Raw genomic sequence first — 16,273 nt, forward strand, 5'->3', positions numbered from 1 at the left:
ATCTATAAGATTATCAATTAAAACACTTCTGTTGTTTGAAAAAGAGCAGGGAAAAGAACAAGATTAATGTGCTTCTCTTTCCTTCAGGAATTAAACCATTTTGATTAGCATTCAGTTTCATCTGAGTTAGTCCTAATGTTTTTTCCTAAGCAATTTGATACATCCTGCTATTGTCAATGGAATAATCTGTGAAATTCATTCACTTTCCCATTCAGTAGAGAGACTTATCAGGATAAGAGTGCATAGGTTTTGCTCACCATTTGAAAAGAACATACATTATTAACTATTTATTCAATTTATTTCTACAAATTATTTCATTACTACACATTGCTTGCTCTCCAAATCATGTGGCAATATTATTTCATTATTTTCTCTGATGTAATGGAGTGCTCTCACTGTTTTGTAGCTGAAGAGATAAAAAAACTCCGGAAACAGTTGGACGAACTGCAAAAGGAAAACGGGAGATACATTGAGCTACTGAAAGCAAATGATATTTGCTTGTATGATGACCCTACGATCCACTGGAAAGGAAACCTCAAAAACGCCAAGGTCTCGGTTGTTATTCCCAGTGATCAGGTTCAAAAGAACATCATTGTCTATTCAAATGGGACTCAACCCAATGGAAATAACCAGGGAGCATCTGTGCAGGGAATAACATTTAATGTTGGTCATAATTTACAAAAGCAAACAGCCAATGTTGTGCCAGTTCAGAGAACTTGCAACCTAGTGACTCCTGTGACAATTGCTGGTATTTATCCCACAGAAAATAAGCCATGGTCACAACCTACAGTTTCTCCGCTGGCATCTGCTCAGACAGCTCCAGCAGGGAATGTTCGTGAGCTCTCCACCCCAGAGAATGAGCGAGGTGTGCCCACCGCTGCTCCTGCCAGCTCACAGAGCACACCTCGACCTCCAGCAGAACAGGAGCTTCAGTGCTCTGCAAGTAACACACCACAGAATGAGCAAAATCCCCTCAAAAGTAAAAATGATGAGGAGGGCACTAAATCAACAAAGAAAACACTCCTGCAGGGAACCAGCATTCCTTCCAGTGCCTCTGTGGAAGCCTCCCAAGTTCAGCCGGTAAATGCAACTTGCTCAAATACACACAATTCCAAGAGTGACCTCCAGGAGAGCTGTGCCGTTTCAACCACGGACACAGCTTGCGTGCCACCTGCGAGACTGTCTGCTGCAGAGAGCTGCTCTTCTGCAAATGTCCTCAAAAGTACAGACCTGGTCAGCAGTGCTGGGACGCCTGCGACGTCTGCAGCAGAAGGAGTTAAGGCTGTGACAGCAATAAGCACTCTGGCTGCCAGTCCCCTGGAGAACTGCTGGTCCTTTTCAGGCTCTTCAGGTGTTGGCACTTCAGACTTGAAAAACATGAGTAGCCTTACCCGGATGCCTTCAACTGGGAACACACAGACCACGTGGACGACTTTGCAGCTGGCAGGAAACACTGTGCAGCCGCTGAGCCAGACACCATCCGGGATAATGACTGCCCTCCTCAACGAGCCAGTCAGTGGTGCTGGGACTGTGTCTTCTGCCCACGGCAGGCCTTTGACTACAAGTATCAGTTTGCATGCTTCTCTGCCTGGGGATGGCCAGGCAGCTGAACAGATTGTAGTTACCTTGCCCTCGTGCCCACCCGTACCTATACAGCCTTTGATCAGCCAGCCACAGGTTAAAGCTCAGGCTGCAGGAAATATCCTTCCATTAAACTCGGCTATGCAGGTGATTCAGATGGCTCAGCCTGTCGCCTCAGCTGTGACAGGAGCACCAGCTAACCAGAATGTCATCATTCTCCAGCCTCCAAACCCTGCTCCGTGCCCGCCCATTGTGAGAGCGGAAGTTCCCAGCCAAAACGTTAGTCAGCAAATTGTAATTATACAAGCTGCAAATCAGAATCCTCTTCCCCTCCTCTCTGCTCAGCCTTCTGCTTCTGTAAGAGTTCCTGTGAATGGGCCGACTGCAGTCGCGAACTCCAGCGGCTCCGTGCAAAATGCCTCTCTTCCGCAGACTTTCGGAGGGAAGCACCTTGTCCATATATTACCAAGGCCATCTTCTTTGCCATCTTCTAGCTCTACACAGACATTTTCCGTGACAATGTCCAATCAACAGCACCCCCAGACTATCTCATTAAATGGGCAGCTTTTCGCATTGCAGCCTGTCATGTCTTCATCTGGAGCTTCAAACCAAGCCCCTATGCAAATTATTCAGCCCACCACCAGCGAAGATCCAAATACCAATGTTGCCCTCAATACATTTGGTGCTTTAGCTAACCTCAATCAAAGCATATCACAAATGGCTGGACAGAGCTGCTTGCACTTGTCTCTCAGCCACCCCACCAATCCTGCGACTGTCAATAACCAGATTGCCACAGTCAACTGCGTGTCATTGCCAACTTCTGTGGCATCTTCAGTGCCTGCAGAGGTCTCGGTATTAACCAGTGCATCTAATTCCATAAATGCTTCCCCGCAAAAATCGGCTGCTGGCTTGCCATCTAGTGCAAAATCAAAAAGGACTAACAAAAAGCCAAGTGCAAAGAAACACCAAGCAGTCAATAATAAAGTGTCCTGCCCAGCAGTTCCTTGCAAAGATGCAGGGAAGGTGGACTGTTCTCCTGTGGAGACGGTGGCAAAGCCTTCAAATGGTGAAGGGCCGCCGGAAAGCGCCCCGGCAGCGTCACAAGCTGTAACCCCATCGCAGGCGGGCAGCACGGCTGCATCGAGCACCATCAGCATTTCTGACTCTCCTTCCAAAGAGGCTGCGAGCTCTGAACAGGCAGTGAAAACCCCCTGTGCTCCAGAGCCGAGCTCAGCAGAGGTTCCTGCCTCCTCAGCACTGGAGTCTGTCGTGTCAGAGCAGCTGCTGCTGGCTCCACCACCAGCCAAAGACGCTGCTCCTCTCCAGCAGGCCCAGGGATCTCAGAGCCACCCACCAACTGCCTCTGTCTTGTCAGAGTCTCCAAAACCCTGTGAGCCCCCCAACACCTTAACATCCTCTCGTAGAGAGGCACAGGTGACACATTTGCAGGTTGCAAATGGTACTTCGGCAGTACAGAGCAACACAGCAGGTCATACTTCCAAGGCAGGAATGATTTCGGAGTCCTGCAACATTGCGCAGGATTCCTCAGTGGTAATGCAAGATGCGGACTTGTTAGAAGGACAGGGTCTAACCAAAATGCTGTCTGATCTCACAAAAGAAAGAACAGCTGTGGAAAAAACCTCTTCATTTACTGTTCAGGGGGAGCATTCTAATTTTCCTATGGAAAACGCTAAATCAGCAGAATCAAATGTTGATTTGCCTGAGAAGCAGGAACTCTTGCTGATGAACACAGAAAGTGACACTCTCTCCCAGCCTCACTCATGCATCTCTGATCAGGAAGTAGTCAGTGCTTCCCTTATCACTAGCAGGCAGGCAGACTCCCCCATGTCAACCAGCTCTGGCAGCAGTAGAGGCTTCTCAGTTGCATCTATGTTGCCAGATACCACCAGAGAAGATGTCACGAGCAGCACCTCCACCAGTACCTGTAACAGCTGCACATTTTCAGAGCAGACTGACATTGTAGCTCTCGCGGCAAGAGCTATTTTTGACCAGGAAAGCCTTGAGAAAGGTGGAGGGGGAATACAGGTTAGCACAAGGGATGTCATCTCTAAGTCTGAGGTTGCACCCTTGGAGAGAGAGCAACAGCCTTTTAAACCTCAGTCAGTGAAAGAAAACAACACAGGACCGCTGGAAGCGGCACCAAACAAATTCAGTGCTCATGAAGCAGTACAGACAAATGTCGACAGGCAGGTAGAGAAGCCAAGCTGCTCTGTAGGAGGTGTGGAAACATCAAGCACTTCTTTGCAGATTTCCACTTCCCAGCCACCCAGCATAACCAGTCTAAGCGTGAATAATCTGATACACCAGAGCCGCATTGTCCATCCCCTGGTGAGTTGTTCAGGTTTATCCCAGTCTTCAGAGCCTGCAAGTGTCCCTGCAACTGTGAGCCTCTCCCTTCCATCTAGTACATATATCAATCCGTCTCCTGGGCCTGCTCTGATGAGTGAATATGCGCAGGAACAACTGAATGCTATCAGGGCAAGCACCATGCAGGCTCCTCAGCTGCAGGAATCACACTTAAAACAGCAAAACCATGAAGGTCGCAAGGACTCTGCCAAGAGGGCCGTTCAGGATGACCTTCTGCTTTCTACAGCCAAGAGGCAAAAGCAGTGCCAGACAGCACCCATAAGGCTTGAGGGGATGGCACTGATGAACCGAACACCAGAGGGTATTGCTGATCAAACACAGATGCTGGTTAGTCAGATTCCTCCTAATTCATCCAATTCAGTGGCACCAGTGAGCAATCAAGGGCATGCTGATGGCCTCAACAGGTTATTCCCACCCAACAGCAATTTCGTAGCGCCGGCTTTGAGACAAACTGAAGTTCAGTGCAGTTCTCAGGCATCGCTTTCAGAGCAGCCAGGGCAGCACTTGCAGCCAATTCAACATGTCCCTGCCCAAGGCATCTCTCACCTTCACAGTAATCACCCGTACTTGAAGCAGCAGCAGGCTGGGCAGTTAAGAGAGAGGCACCACTTGTACCAGCTGCAGCACCACGTCACGCACGGGGAAAACTCAGTCCACTCTCAACCCCACAGCGTCCACCAACAGCGAACGATACAGCAGGAGGTGCAGATGCAAAAGAAACGGAATCTCATCCAGGGAACACAAGCCACACAGCTTTCTCTGCAGCAAAAACACCACGGAAGTGATCAAACACGGCAGAAAGGTGGTCAGCCCCATCCTCACCACCAACAAATGCAGCAGCAGATGCAGCAGCACTTTGGAGCTTCCCAGCCTGAAAAGAACTGTGAAAATCCTGCAACAAGCAGAAACCACCACAACCACCCTCAGAGCCACATCAGTCAGGATATTTTGCATCAACAGCAACAGGATGTTGGCAGCAGACAGCAAGGCTCCACTTCAGAACACGTGTCAGGGCACAATCAGATGCAAAGACTTATGACCTCGAGAGGCTTAGAGCAGCAGATGGTGTCCCAGGCCAGTATCGTAACCAGACCATCAGATATGACATGCACCCCTCACAGACAGGAAAGAAACAGAGTTTCCAGCTACTCTGCTGAGGCTCTCATTGGGAAGACGCCCTCTAATTCAGAGCAGAGAATAGGAATATCTCTTCAAGGCCCTAGGGTTTCTGACCAGCTTGAAATGAGAAGCTATCTTGATGTTTCTAGAAGTAAAGGGTTGGCGATTCATAATATGCAGGGCCGCTTGTCAGTCGACCACACAGTTGGCTCAGATGTGCAGCGTCTTTCTGATTGCCAGACATTTAAGCCCTCTGGACCCAATCAACAGCCAACAGGCAACTTTGATGTACAGGCTTCAAGAAACAGTGAAATTGGCAATTCTGTGTCCTCCCTCCGAGGCATGCAGTCACAAGCGTTCCGAATCGGTCAGAATGCTGCGCCATCCATAGAGAGGCAGAAGAGACTGCCCTACCAGCCAGTACAGGGTATTCCAACAGGGAACACCCTGCCACCAAGGGAAAATGAAAACACGTGCCACCAAAGTTTTATGCAGAGTTTGCTCGCCCCACACCTTGGAGATCAGGTCAGTGGAAGCCAAAGATCAATCCCAGAACATCAAAGGAACACGCAGTGCGGTGCCTCCTCCACAATCGAGTACAACTGTCCCCCAGCCCGGGAGAGTGTCCACATCCGAAGGGATGGTGATAGCCAGAGCAGGGAAAGCTGTGACATGTCCACCATTGGGGCAATTAACACAAGGAACAGTTCATTGACTATTCCTTTTTCGAGTTCTTCCTCCTCAGGAGACATTCAGGGTCGCAATACAAGCCCAAACATCTCTGTGCAGAAGTCCAACCCCATGAGGATGACGGACAGTCATGGAACTAAGAACCACATGAATACACCCGTTTCCAGCAATATGCATGGAGTTGTGAGGCCAACTCACCCTCACCCTGCAGTTTCTCATGGAAACGGCGAGCAAGGGCAGCCTTCTGTTCGTCAGCCAAATTCTTCAGTCACTCAGCGCTCGAGGCATCCTCTGCAAGACAACGGAAGTTCTAAAATACGTCAGCCCGAAAGGAATCGATCTGGAAATCAGAGACATGGAAATGTCTTTGACCCTAGTCTTCCCCATCTTCCTCTGTCTGCCAGCGGCAGCATGATCCTTGGGCGCCAACAGTCCACGATAGAAAAAAGAGGAAGCATTGTCCGTTTTATGTCTGATGGCCCTCAAGTGTCCAACGATAACGCGGCCCCTGACCAACATACTCTCTCCCAGAATTTTGGATTCCCTTTTATTCCAGAGGGTGGCATGAATCCACCAATAAATGCTAACGCTTCTTTCATCCCTCCAGTCACTCAGCCTAGTGCCACTCGGACACCAGCTCTAATCCCAGTTGACCCCCAGAATACACTGCCATCCTTCTATCCACCTTACTCTCCTGCCCACCCTACCCTCTCCAATGACATTTCTATCCCTTACTTTCCCAATCAAATGTTTCCCAACCCAAGCACAGAGAAGCCGAGCACTGGAGGTTTAAACAATCGATTTGGATCCATTTTGTCTCCTCCCAGGCCTGTTGGTTTTGCTCAGCCAAGTTTTCCTTTGCTTCCAGATATGCCACCAATGCATATGACCAACACATCGCACTTATCCAATTTTAACTTAACTTCCCTGTTTCCAGAAATAGCCACAGCTCTTCCTCCAGATGGCTCAGCGATGTCACCTTTGCTTTCCATTGCAAACACATCTGCTTCAGATTCTTCCAAGCAGCCCTCAAACCGCCCTGCCCACAATATAAGCCATATTTTAGGTCACGACTGCAGCTCAGCTGTATGAACTGGCAGACTGACTTCTGGTCTGATGTGTTGTTTATATATTTAAGAAGAAGGAAGCAGATCTTAGTGGCACCCCTGGAGAGAGCATTCATAGCATCACTGTTTGTTTGACTAAATGTATGTATATGGTACTTTCCATATTTAAATAGACGTTGTATTTCCACCCACCTTACTAACTCTAAAGCACCAGTGCCTATAGCAATGCTTACTTACTAGGAAACGGTAAGGATGCAACATTGAGAGCTGTGCAAATCTTGGTTGTTGATTTTCCAACAGTCAAGTTTGATGTCCAATTGTCCCGAGGTAAGGGCCACCCTCAGTAACACATGGAGTGAGAGCATCCGTATGGGAAATAGGAAACAAGTGCTACAGGTGTCTGTTTGTTCATGACGTGTTTACCTGAAACTGCAGAGGAGCTTGGAATGGTTTGGGTTTCTCTTTTTCCTTTGTAAAATATCTCCAGGAGCTTCAACACAAGTCAAGTCTGTGTTAACCCAGTGCTAATTGAAAAAGGCATTTGTTGTGCAGCTTTTGTCTGTCTCAAGCTTGTCACATACATGTGACTTAAGGCTGACTACCTGGTGAAAATCACTGTGCTCCCATGGTCAGCAATTAAAAATACTGTTTTAGAAAATTTAGATTTCTTTAACCCTAGACTTTCTGTTTCCAAGAGTCTTGTCTGGATCTCTTTCAACAGTGGCTTCAGTTACTGCTGAACTCAGTCAATGTTTCAGTGTAGCTCGCCACTCCTGGTGCAGTCAGCAGACAGCAGCTGTGTTTGTTGCCATTCCTCGGGGTGGGTTTTGTACTATGTTCAGCACCTTCTCAATGTCTTTTTTTTTTTTGTTTTTCCCCCTGTCTTCTTTTCTTTGGCCCATGCTCCAACACCAGCTTTCTGATTTCTGTGAGTGACAGCCCTTTGTTGTAGCAGGCAGCACAGCAGGAGGAGGACTGAGCCTGTCCCATCCCACAAAATGAGTGGACATTCTTGGAGGCACGGTTTTTACTTGATATTGCTGATAGGATTGAGTCTGAGTTAATATCAGTACTCTGCACTTGAATGCACCTTTTATCTAAATCTGTGTGATTGTGGCTGAAGGAGGAACATGGGTGTGTTGAGAGTGAAACACACAGGAAGATATTGGGATTTGAGGAAGGATGATGTGTTTGTAGATGCATGAGAGATGGAGTGAATGCATGTGTGCTGGCTGAGTCTTCAGTACTTTCACTAATTTTGGTCCTAATTCTTTTAAAGGAAATGAGTTAGGTAAATTTTATTTCTTTAATGTCTCTGCAGTGTGCTTTTTCTTCTAATAGCGCAGAAATTGACTTGACTTTTATGTGTTTGGAAGTACCATTGTGGGTTTGATTCTTCAAACAACATAGTAACTTCAGGTTCCCTGGCATGCAGTCATCCTCTGCTTGTGTGTTGCTCACCAGAGCATCATCCTCCTGGTGGGACCTGTCAGAAGCTCCTGATGTGGGCATAGGCAGGAGCAGGCTCCCTGGGATTTTATGTTCTGTTTTGTTTCTTTTTATTTGAAAGGTGGAAAGGAAGATATTCCTCCATGTCCAAAAACAGGACCCACAAAGAGGAACCTAGAACAGTTTTCCACAGCTTGACTGCCCAGACTTTGGTTTTGCTAAGCCCTTTTACACTGATCCAGGAAAGTCAGGAGGCTTTGGCATGAAAAATAATTGGGCTGTCTGTAGTGTGTCCTGACAATGTCTCTGCTCTTGTAACCTGTGGTCTGGTGTTTTCCTGCAAGATGAAGTAGAACAGTTCTGATCCTGGTTGGGAATCACAGAATGAACTAGGTTGGAAAAAACGTTTGAGATCATCAAGTCCAACCTATGACCTAACCTAACACTTCCTCATCAACTGAACCATGGCACTGAGTGCCACATACAGTCTTTTTTTAAACATGTCCAGGGATGGTGACCCCACCACCTCCCTGGGAAGACAATTCCATTGCCCTATCAATCTTTCAGTGAATAATTTTTTTCTGACGTCTAACCTGAACTTCCCTTGGTGCAGTTTAAGACTGTGTCCTCTCATTTTGTCAGTGGTTGCATGGGAGAAGAGACCAACCCCCACCTGACTACAACCACCTTTCAGGAAGTTGTAGAGGCTGAGGAGGTTTTTCATGAGCCTCCTTTTCTCCAGGCTAAACAACCCCAGCTCCCTCAGTCATTCCTCACAGGGTTTGTGTTCCAAGCCCCTCAGCAGTCTCATTGCCTCCTCTGGATGCACTCAAGTGTCTCAACGTCCTTCCTAAACTGAGGGGCCCAGAACTGGACACAGCACTCGAGGTGTGGCCTCACCAGTGCCAAGGACAGGGGAAAAATGACCTCCCTGCTCCTGCTGGCCACACTATTCCTGATCCAGGCCAGGATGTCTGGGCACGCTGCTGGCTCATGTTCAGTCAGCTGACAGCCAGTACCCCTAGGTCCCTTTCTGCCTGGAATCATGATTTAATTCAGGTGGAGCTTATCTTAAGACGCTAAACCTAAGTGATGCATCAGTTCTCTGTTTCTTATAAGTAGTTGAGTATTGCAGTTCATAGCAAGGCAGTTTCTCTCTGCCACAGTGCAGTCACCAAGTGGCAGCAACTGGCCTGTGCCAGTCCCAGGGGGCAGGGGTTAGGAATGAATCAAGCCTCAAACCAACTAAGCCAGCTGCAGGTCTGGGTGTACCCTGGTGAGACTCTTGACCAAAGGGGTGTCTGTAGTGCAGTAGCTCTCCAAGGGTCTGCCTCAGGTGGTGAGGTGGGTTCCATGACAGTGACTGTTCCATGGGTTCAGGATGGAAAGGATGGGGATTGAAGCAGCAGCCACTCTGTGCATTACACACTTGCCTGGTCTTTGAGGAGGGAAGCGAACACATCCATTCTTGCTCTCTTTGAATGGAACTGTGTGTGCAGCAATAGGTTTGGCTTTCAAGACAAACTAGTGAAAAATTAAGCCCTGGCTTCCAGGACTTTGTGTAAAGATGCTAATCCTGCTCATCATTCCAGACATTCACAGAAAATCATATTAATTTCCTCTGCTGGGAAAACCACACTGCTTTATGATGTCTATGAAGACTGGAGATAATTTAATAAACTTAAAGCTGTTACAATGCTTGAATGTCTGCAGATCCACTTGGCCAGTTAGGAATCATCCCAGAGTACTGAAGGAGCAAGCAGGACATACAGCAGGACCCCGCTCGATCATCTACAAAATATCTGGGAGTCTAGACAGGTCCCTGCTGGGAGGAAGGTAGCCACTGTTATTCCAATCTATAGAAAGGGCATGAGGCAAAAACACAGACTGAGAGTTTGGGTTCCTGGAAAAATGGTGAATATTATACTGGGTACTGTTGAAAGGAGTTTAAGGAATAATGCAGCCATCAGGCACAGACAACATGGATTCACAAAGTTAAAGTCCTGTCTAGCTCATTTGATACTGTTCTGTGATAAGATCACCCACCCAGTAGGTGAAGGGAAGGCAGTGGATGTAATTTTTCTGCATTGTAGTAATGCTTTGGATACTGTCCCTCACAGCATCCATCTGGACAAGCTGTTCAGCTGTGGGATTAGCTGGTTGATGATGTGCTGGGTGAAGAACTGGCTTAAGGGCAGAGCTCAAAGGACTTGCAGTGAATGGGGCTATGTCTGGCTGGCACCTGGTCACCAGCAGTGTTGCTTGGGGCTTAGTTCCAGGGCCAGTTCTATCCAATGTATTTATCCCTGATCTGGATACAGGAGTTGAACACACCGTTGGCAAGTTTTGCTGCTGGTACCAAACTTGGAGGTGCTGTTTACTGATGCCTTGGAGAGGGATCTGGATGGACAGTCAGCCTCTTTGCTCTCTGCAGCTCCCTGACAGGGGAAGTGCAGAGGGAGGTGCTGATCCCTTCTCCTGGGATCCACTGACAGGACACATAGGACTGGCTCAAAGGGGCACTAAGAGAGGTTCAGACTGGACATTGGGAAGCATTTCTTTACCAAGAGGGTGATCAGACTTGACACAGGCTTGCTAGAAAGGTGTTTGATGCCTCAAGCATGTTTAAGAGGCATTTGGACAACATGCTCAGTCCTGAAGCAGACGGAGGCACTTCGGGCAGTTGGAGTGGATGATCACTATAGGTCTCTATCAACTGAAATATCTGTTCTATTTTCTTATTCCTCCATATTTACTGCTATTGTCTCAAGGCTAAATGCAGTCCTGAGTATTCAAGATAGAATATGTCAGCTGTGATTTGGTTTTTTTCATGCTGCACATAATTTTCGGAAGAGGCAGTAACTGTCAGTGAGTTTCACATGCACCCTTTCTGTTTACAAAGACAACCAAAACCAGCTCCTCCTCGCTCACAGGATGCCTGCGGTGTAGGGAATCACAGCTCAGGCATTTCAGCCATACAAAGACTGTTGGGATTTTGCAGGAACTGCACAATTTTGCTGTGTGTAGCTGAGAAGTACTTACTGTGTGACCCTTGGTCTTCTCTGGATGATTGTATTTTGTTGTGACAGGGCACTTTGTCGTCCTTCTCAGGCCTTTTTCTGAAACCTGATGAGACCAGGATGGAGAAATGTAATTTCATTCCCCTCCCTGAATGTGGCAATTTCTGTTGAAGTTCTGTGTGTCTTAGCATGCTGTAAGTGATGCTAACTAGTCCCATGGCATGGTGTGGGATCAGAAAACTGCTGTGACAAGAAAGGTAGGCAGACCTTCTGTGAGGGCCTCATATCAACACATTCATCCAAATTCTGATATTTACACTGATATTTTAAAGTTCTAGATAACTTTAATTAAAGAAAATTGGGTCTGTTGTGTAGCCTTTTGGTGTAATTGACCGCCCAAGATGGGCTTTGAATGTTGAACCTGGCCTGGTCCTCTGGTTTGAGAGCAGCTTGTGAGTTTCATTTTCTCTTATGTTCATGCTCTTTTGCCTTTAAGAGGAACAGGGGGGGACTGGATATTTCACATCAAAAGAGAGGAAACTAGATGTTAAATTTCTGTTAGTTTTTAATTATTGTTTGGGGTTTTTTTTTGTCACTGTAAACTAATCCCACCTGCCATTCCACATCCACCAGGTTTCCTGCACTTAATTTTGTAGGTCACATTGGTGTCTCAGTCCTTCCCCAGGGCCTCAGGCTCTGCTCTCAGGAAGAGGAGCAAATGCAACATCTTAGGAGTCCTTTTATTCAGTTTTCCTTTCCCTCCCATTGAAACTGTTATGTTTAGGTGTCAGGTTGATAAGGTTCACCTTACCTTGATCTGTGCTTGGGGAGGGCAGTTTGAAAAGGGAGCTTCTGCAGGTGGAATGATTCTGGTTTACTTGTTATGAAAACCATTTGACAAGCAAATACATTTTCTTCAGCAAGCATCAATCACATCAGTTTTCTTTTTCTCCTGAAGACTACCCAGCAATTAACGGTTCCTTTGTTTTTCAAAATACACTTGGAAAAGATTTTGTGGGTTTAGCTGCAATTTGTTAGCCTGAGAATGGCATTTTCTCTTCTGTAAGACTTTTTTTGAAGATTACTTTCACAGGGTTTATTTTGGTTTTGAAGGAAGGAAAATTACCCAGTACTGCTTAATTTAGAAAAATCAGCAGTGGAAGGGAAAGGTTGGGCACTGACTCTGGGGTGGGACTGCCACAGCTGACAGACATTGTGTGGCTGTGGGTTTCAGCTTGGCCTAAATGACTTCAACAAACAATAGTAAATAATATGGGGCTGGATTGCATGTATGTCAGTGTAGTCCATATTAATCCCTTAAACAGCCTAGGAGAGTAAGAGCAGAGATAGGCTAATTTGAAAATAGGCAATAAAATAGTAATGTGTTAATATTTATATACCTTTTTCTTGAGAGAAAGGACCTCATTTAGGAACAGTTAAAGAAAATGAAAACTGAAGTGATTTGAGCTGGGGGCTGAGCCTTACTGGAATGGGTTTTCCAGCTTGCCACTGTGCTGCTGCCCAGGTGGAAGAGCACCTTTCTGAAAAAAAAATCAAATCACAGTGCTAGTCCCAAGCCTCCAGAACTTTGCACATTTTTCCTACTGCACTTTAAAGCTCTGCTGCTGCTGCTGTGCTTGGTGTCTGTAGTGCTGTTGCAGGAAACAAGTCATGTGGCAAGGCAACTTGCAGAGGGCATGGCTGGAGAAGAGGGGCCATTTAATTATTTCTGGTCTCCTGTTGTCTTTTCACCTTTTCTGAGGTACTTGTGCAGTCTTGGCTCAAAGACTCAGTCAGACTCCTACTGTTTCTGGATGACTGAATGTGCTGAGCCCTCATCTTTTGCTGTTCCCCTAGCAAGTTTCATGCTCATCACTTTAATAACGATCCCACTTCCCCTGGCAAGACAGAGTAGCACTGAACCTGTTTATACCAGATCAGTCGTTTTTGTTTTGTTTTCTGATACAGTGCTATTAGGAGATCCATTCTTTGCTATCACCTGACCTGTTACCACCTATTGCTGTTCCCTTCTCCCACTGCTGTGATCCAGCATGGGTAGCAGACACAGGTTTGTGTGACGGTGTTTTCAATTTCCGACTGCCTCTGCAACCCGTAAATTGGAAACCTCAGAGCACCAAGGCTTTATTCACACTGAGAGAAGGTTACTCTGTGAACTGGTGAAAGATTTAGCAGAGGTTTTTGGTCCTGACAATACAAATGGATACTCTCTGCAAGCAAGCCCTGCTTAGTTACACAGAAACCATTTATTATTTGCTGATTCCTGTTTTTCTGAGATGATTAAAAGGCTTTCTTTTCTGCCTCACCAGAAGTATCTTTATGAGAAGGTTTCCAAGTTTGCAATATGTGCTGTTGTTCTGGCAATCACAAGTGTGAAACAACAGAGCGTGTGTGGGGGGTTGGACCCTGTTCCTGCCTGCTCACTGTGAGAAGGGAAACAAGTATGGATTTTGCCACAGGAGATTAATCAAAGATGCTGTTGCCCTCCATAATGTAAATTATTTATATTCAGTCCAGAGTATTCTGCTGTGCTTCTGTTTTATACAGCTGTAAATGACTTGGATACGGTCCCAGTGGAAAGTCCTTACTATTTTGTAATGGAAAATAGGAACTCTGCAGTAGAAATCTATAATGAATGAACAGGAACATCATCTTCCAATTGTAAATAAGATCTTGCTCTGTTTATTTTGACATCTTTTTACAAATGTGTTGCATTAAGGTGTAAATATCCCAAACCATGATCTTGTTCAGAGTTCTGAGATTTCTACTGTTAAATGTAATACTTTGTTTAATAGTTGTAATAATTATTTGTATAGATATGAACATGATAGTATTTTATTAAAAAAAAGGGAGAAAAACACTCTTTAAATATTGTGTTCTTGTTGGTACAGCTTCTTTTCCCACAGAAAGCTATGCCATTCACTCTTAAGTAGAGGTAAAAATAAAAGCTTTGCTTCGAGACTGGGAATTTACAGTCAAGAGTTTTCCACTGCTGTACATTCTCTGCATATACCAGAGAATGCACCATATTAGTTGGAGATACAAAACTACAAAATTCAGAAGAAATAAATACTGATTGTGTAGTATCTAAAAAATATATGGCAGGTGCTGTCCCTGCTCCAGTGGCAGCAATCACTGTTGAGATACAACTTCATTTTATAAAATGCTTCTCATCACAGTCCCCTTGCATTGGTTTGGAAGTGATCCAAGACAGTTTTGTCAGAGTTTGAAGCTAAAGGATGCAGTTTGGATGAGAGCAGGACAGAGATCCTGCAAGGTAAGTAAAGGCTTTTTTGGGAGATTGCACAATACTGAAGTTGACAGAATTACTAGGAAACAATTCAGGCGCTCCAAAAAAGACCTGGCTTGTAAACCTCAAAATGGTTGCAGGCATGGAAGTTGCCTTTAGGGAAGGTCTTAATTTAAAAAAAGGCTGAAATTTAGTATTAAGACAGTGGGGCTTTTGTTCCTTCAGTGACAACTACAGTTCAGTCATAGCAGAAGGGAGGGGAAACAGGACATGAGGGAGTTGCCTTCCTCTTCCACACTGCAGTGCATTTCCCCTGCCCTGGCTGTTCTGCCAGTCCAGGGTGAGTTGTTACAGCTCACATTACTCTGGTACTTTTCCTGACTTGTGAGGCGACATTAGTATTGTACAGAAGCTCTTTCCTTCTCCCTTCAGTTGTAGTAGGCAGACCAACTTTACCTACGTTTCCTGAGAAAACAGGGAATGTATGGAATGTAAGAAAGAAGTATTTTACAGTGAGAGTGGTAAAACACTAAAACAGATTGTCCAGACAGGTGGTGGATGCACCATCTTTAGAAAGGCCTGGTTGGATGGGGGTTTGAGCAACTTAATCTGGTAGGTCCCTGCCTATGGCACTATTTATTTCCCTTTCAGGAGCTGTGCCCAGCCAGACCTCCCCAGCAGCCACAGCCATCAAGGGGTCAGGCAGCCACTGGGTGGGCGAGCTGAAGCACAGCAGGCAGGGCAAAGCTAAGAGGAAATTTTAAAAATTGATGCAGCAAGCTGGAAGCACAAAAGCAGCAGGGAGATGATTCCAGCCCTTCCTCTCATCTCAGGCTTGAGGTGCCTTTCCTTGTATTTAATTGAATTCTGTCATGGTTTTCTGTTCTTTCTGTGCTGTTCTCCAGCCTCCCTCTCCCTCCCTGCTACCACCTTAGCACTCCATGCTGTGCTCATCTCTGCTCAGCCCAGCCAGCCCATATGCTGTTCTACCTCCTACGTCGAGCCTTCCAACTGCTGCTCAACATTATTTTTCCCTCACATTTCAATTTAGAGAAGTTAACCAGCTTCCTGTCTAGAAACAAATATAAGCTTGGAACAAGGTCTGAGGCTACAGATTATGAAAATGCAGGGAGAAAGTATAATTTATAAAAAATGTCTCCCCAGAAATGGACACATTTGGGGGCACAGAGGTCCTCCTTCAGTCCAGCACAGTTACACCAACACCCTCCAGAGCAGCACAGCTATGCTGAGGAAGACAGAGGTTGGCAGCCTCTTGTCTCATTCTTTCTCCAGCCCTCTCCTCACCCTGCCCAAGGGACTACAGTGACAAACAAGAGTGTCTGTTCTAATATGTAGCCTCACAAAGGCAATTTGGGTAAGAGAACAAGCAAGTCATCCACACCTATGCTCTGGAAATGCCTGTGACAGTCCCAAGGATGGCAGCAGCCAAGTGACACCACTGGAACCCCTCTGCCCTGACTGTTGTCTCTGCTGCTGCTGCTGAGAGCAGGAGCAAGAACTCAGATCAACCTGCAGAACAGGGAACCAGGAACATCCATTTTATTCACCATCTTGACAAACTCCAAATTAGAAAAAAGATAAAAACTAGCTGGTGCAAAACTCTTCAAGGAGGTACAGACTCCTGGAGTAAAGTATCACCAGAGTCACCTGCTTTAGTAAGCAGAAGTGGA

The 16,273-nt window shown here is 46.1% G+C and overlaps 1 protein-coding gene across 3 annotated transcripts in view; it reads left to right on the forward strand.

Moving 5' to 3' along the window:
* USF3 (upstream transcription factor family member 3) overlaps positions 1-16,230 on the forward strand; it is a 36,237-nt gene extending 20,007 nt beyond the window's left edge. For all 3 annotated transcript variants that reach the window (XM_058840487.1, XM_058840496.1, XM_058840505.1), the window contains one exon: positions 407-16,230. In XM_058840487.1, the coding sequence (XP_058696470.1) occupies positions 407-6,870 (6,464 nt within the window). In that variant the 3' untranslated portion in view covers positions 6,871-16,230. The remainder of the gene's footprint in view (positions 1-406) is intronic.
* The last annotated feature ends 43 nt before the right edge of the window (positions 16,231-16,273 follow it).

The sequence above is a fragment of the Poecile atricapillus genome, chromosome 1 (assembly GCF_030490865.1).
Source record: "Poecile atricapillus isolate bPoeAtr1 chromosome 1, bPoeAtr1.hap1, whole genome shotgun sequence".
Taxonomy (NCBI): domain Eukaryota; kingdom Metazoa; phylum Chordata; class Aves; order Passeriformes; family Paridae; genus Poecile; species Poecile atricapillus.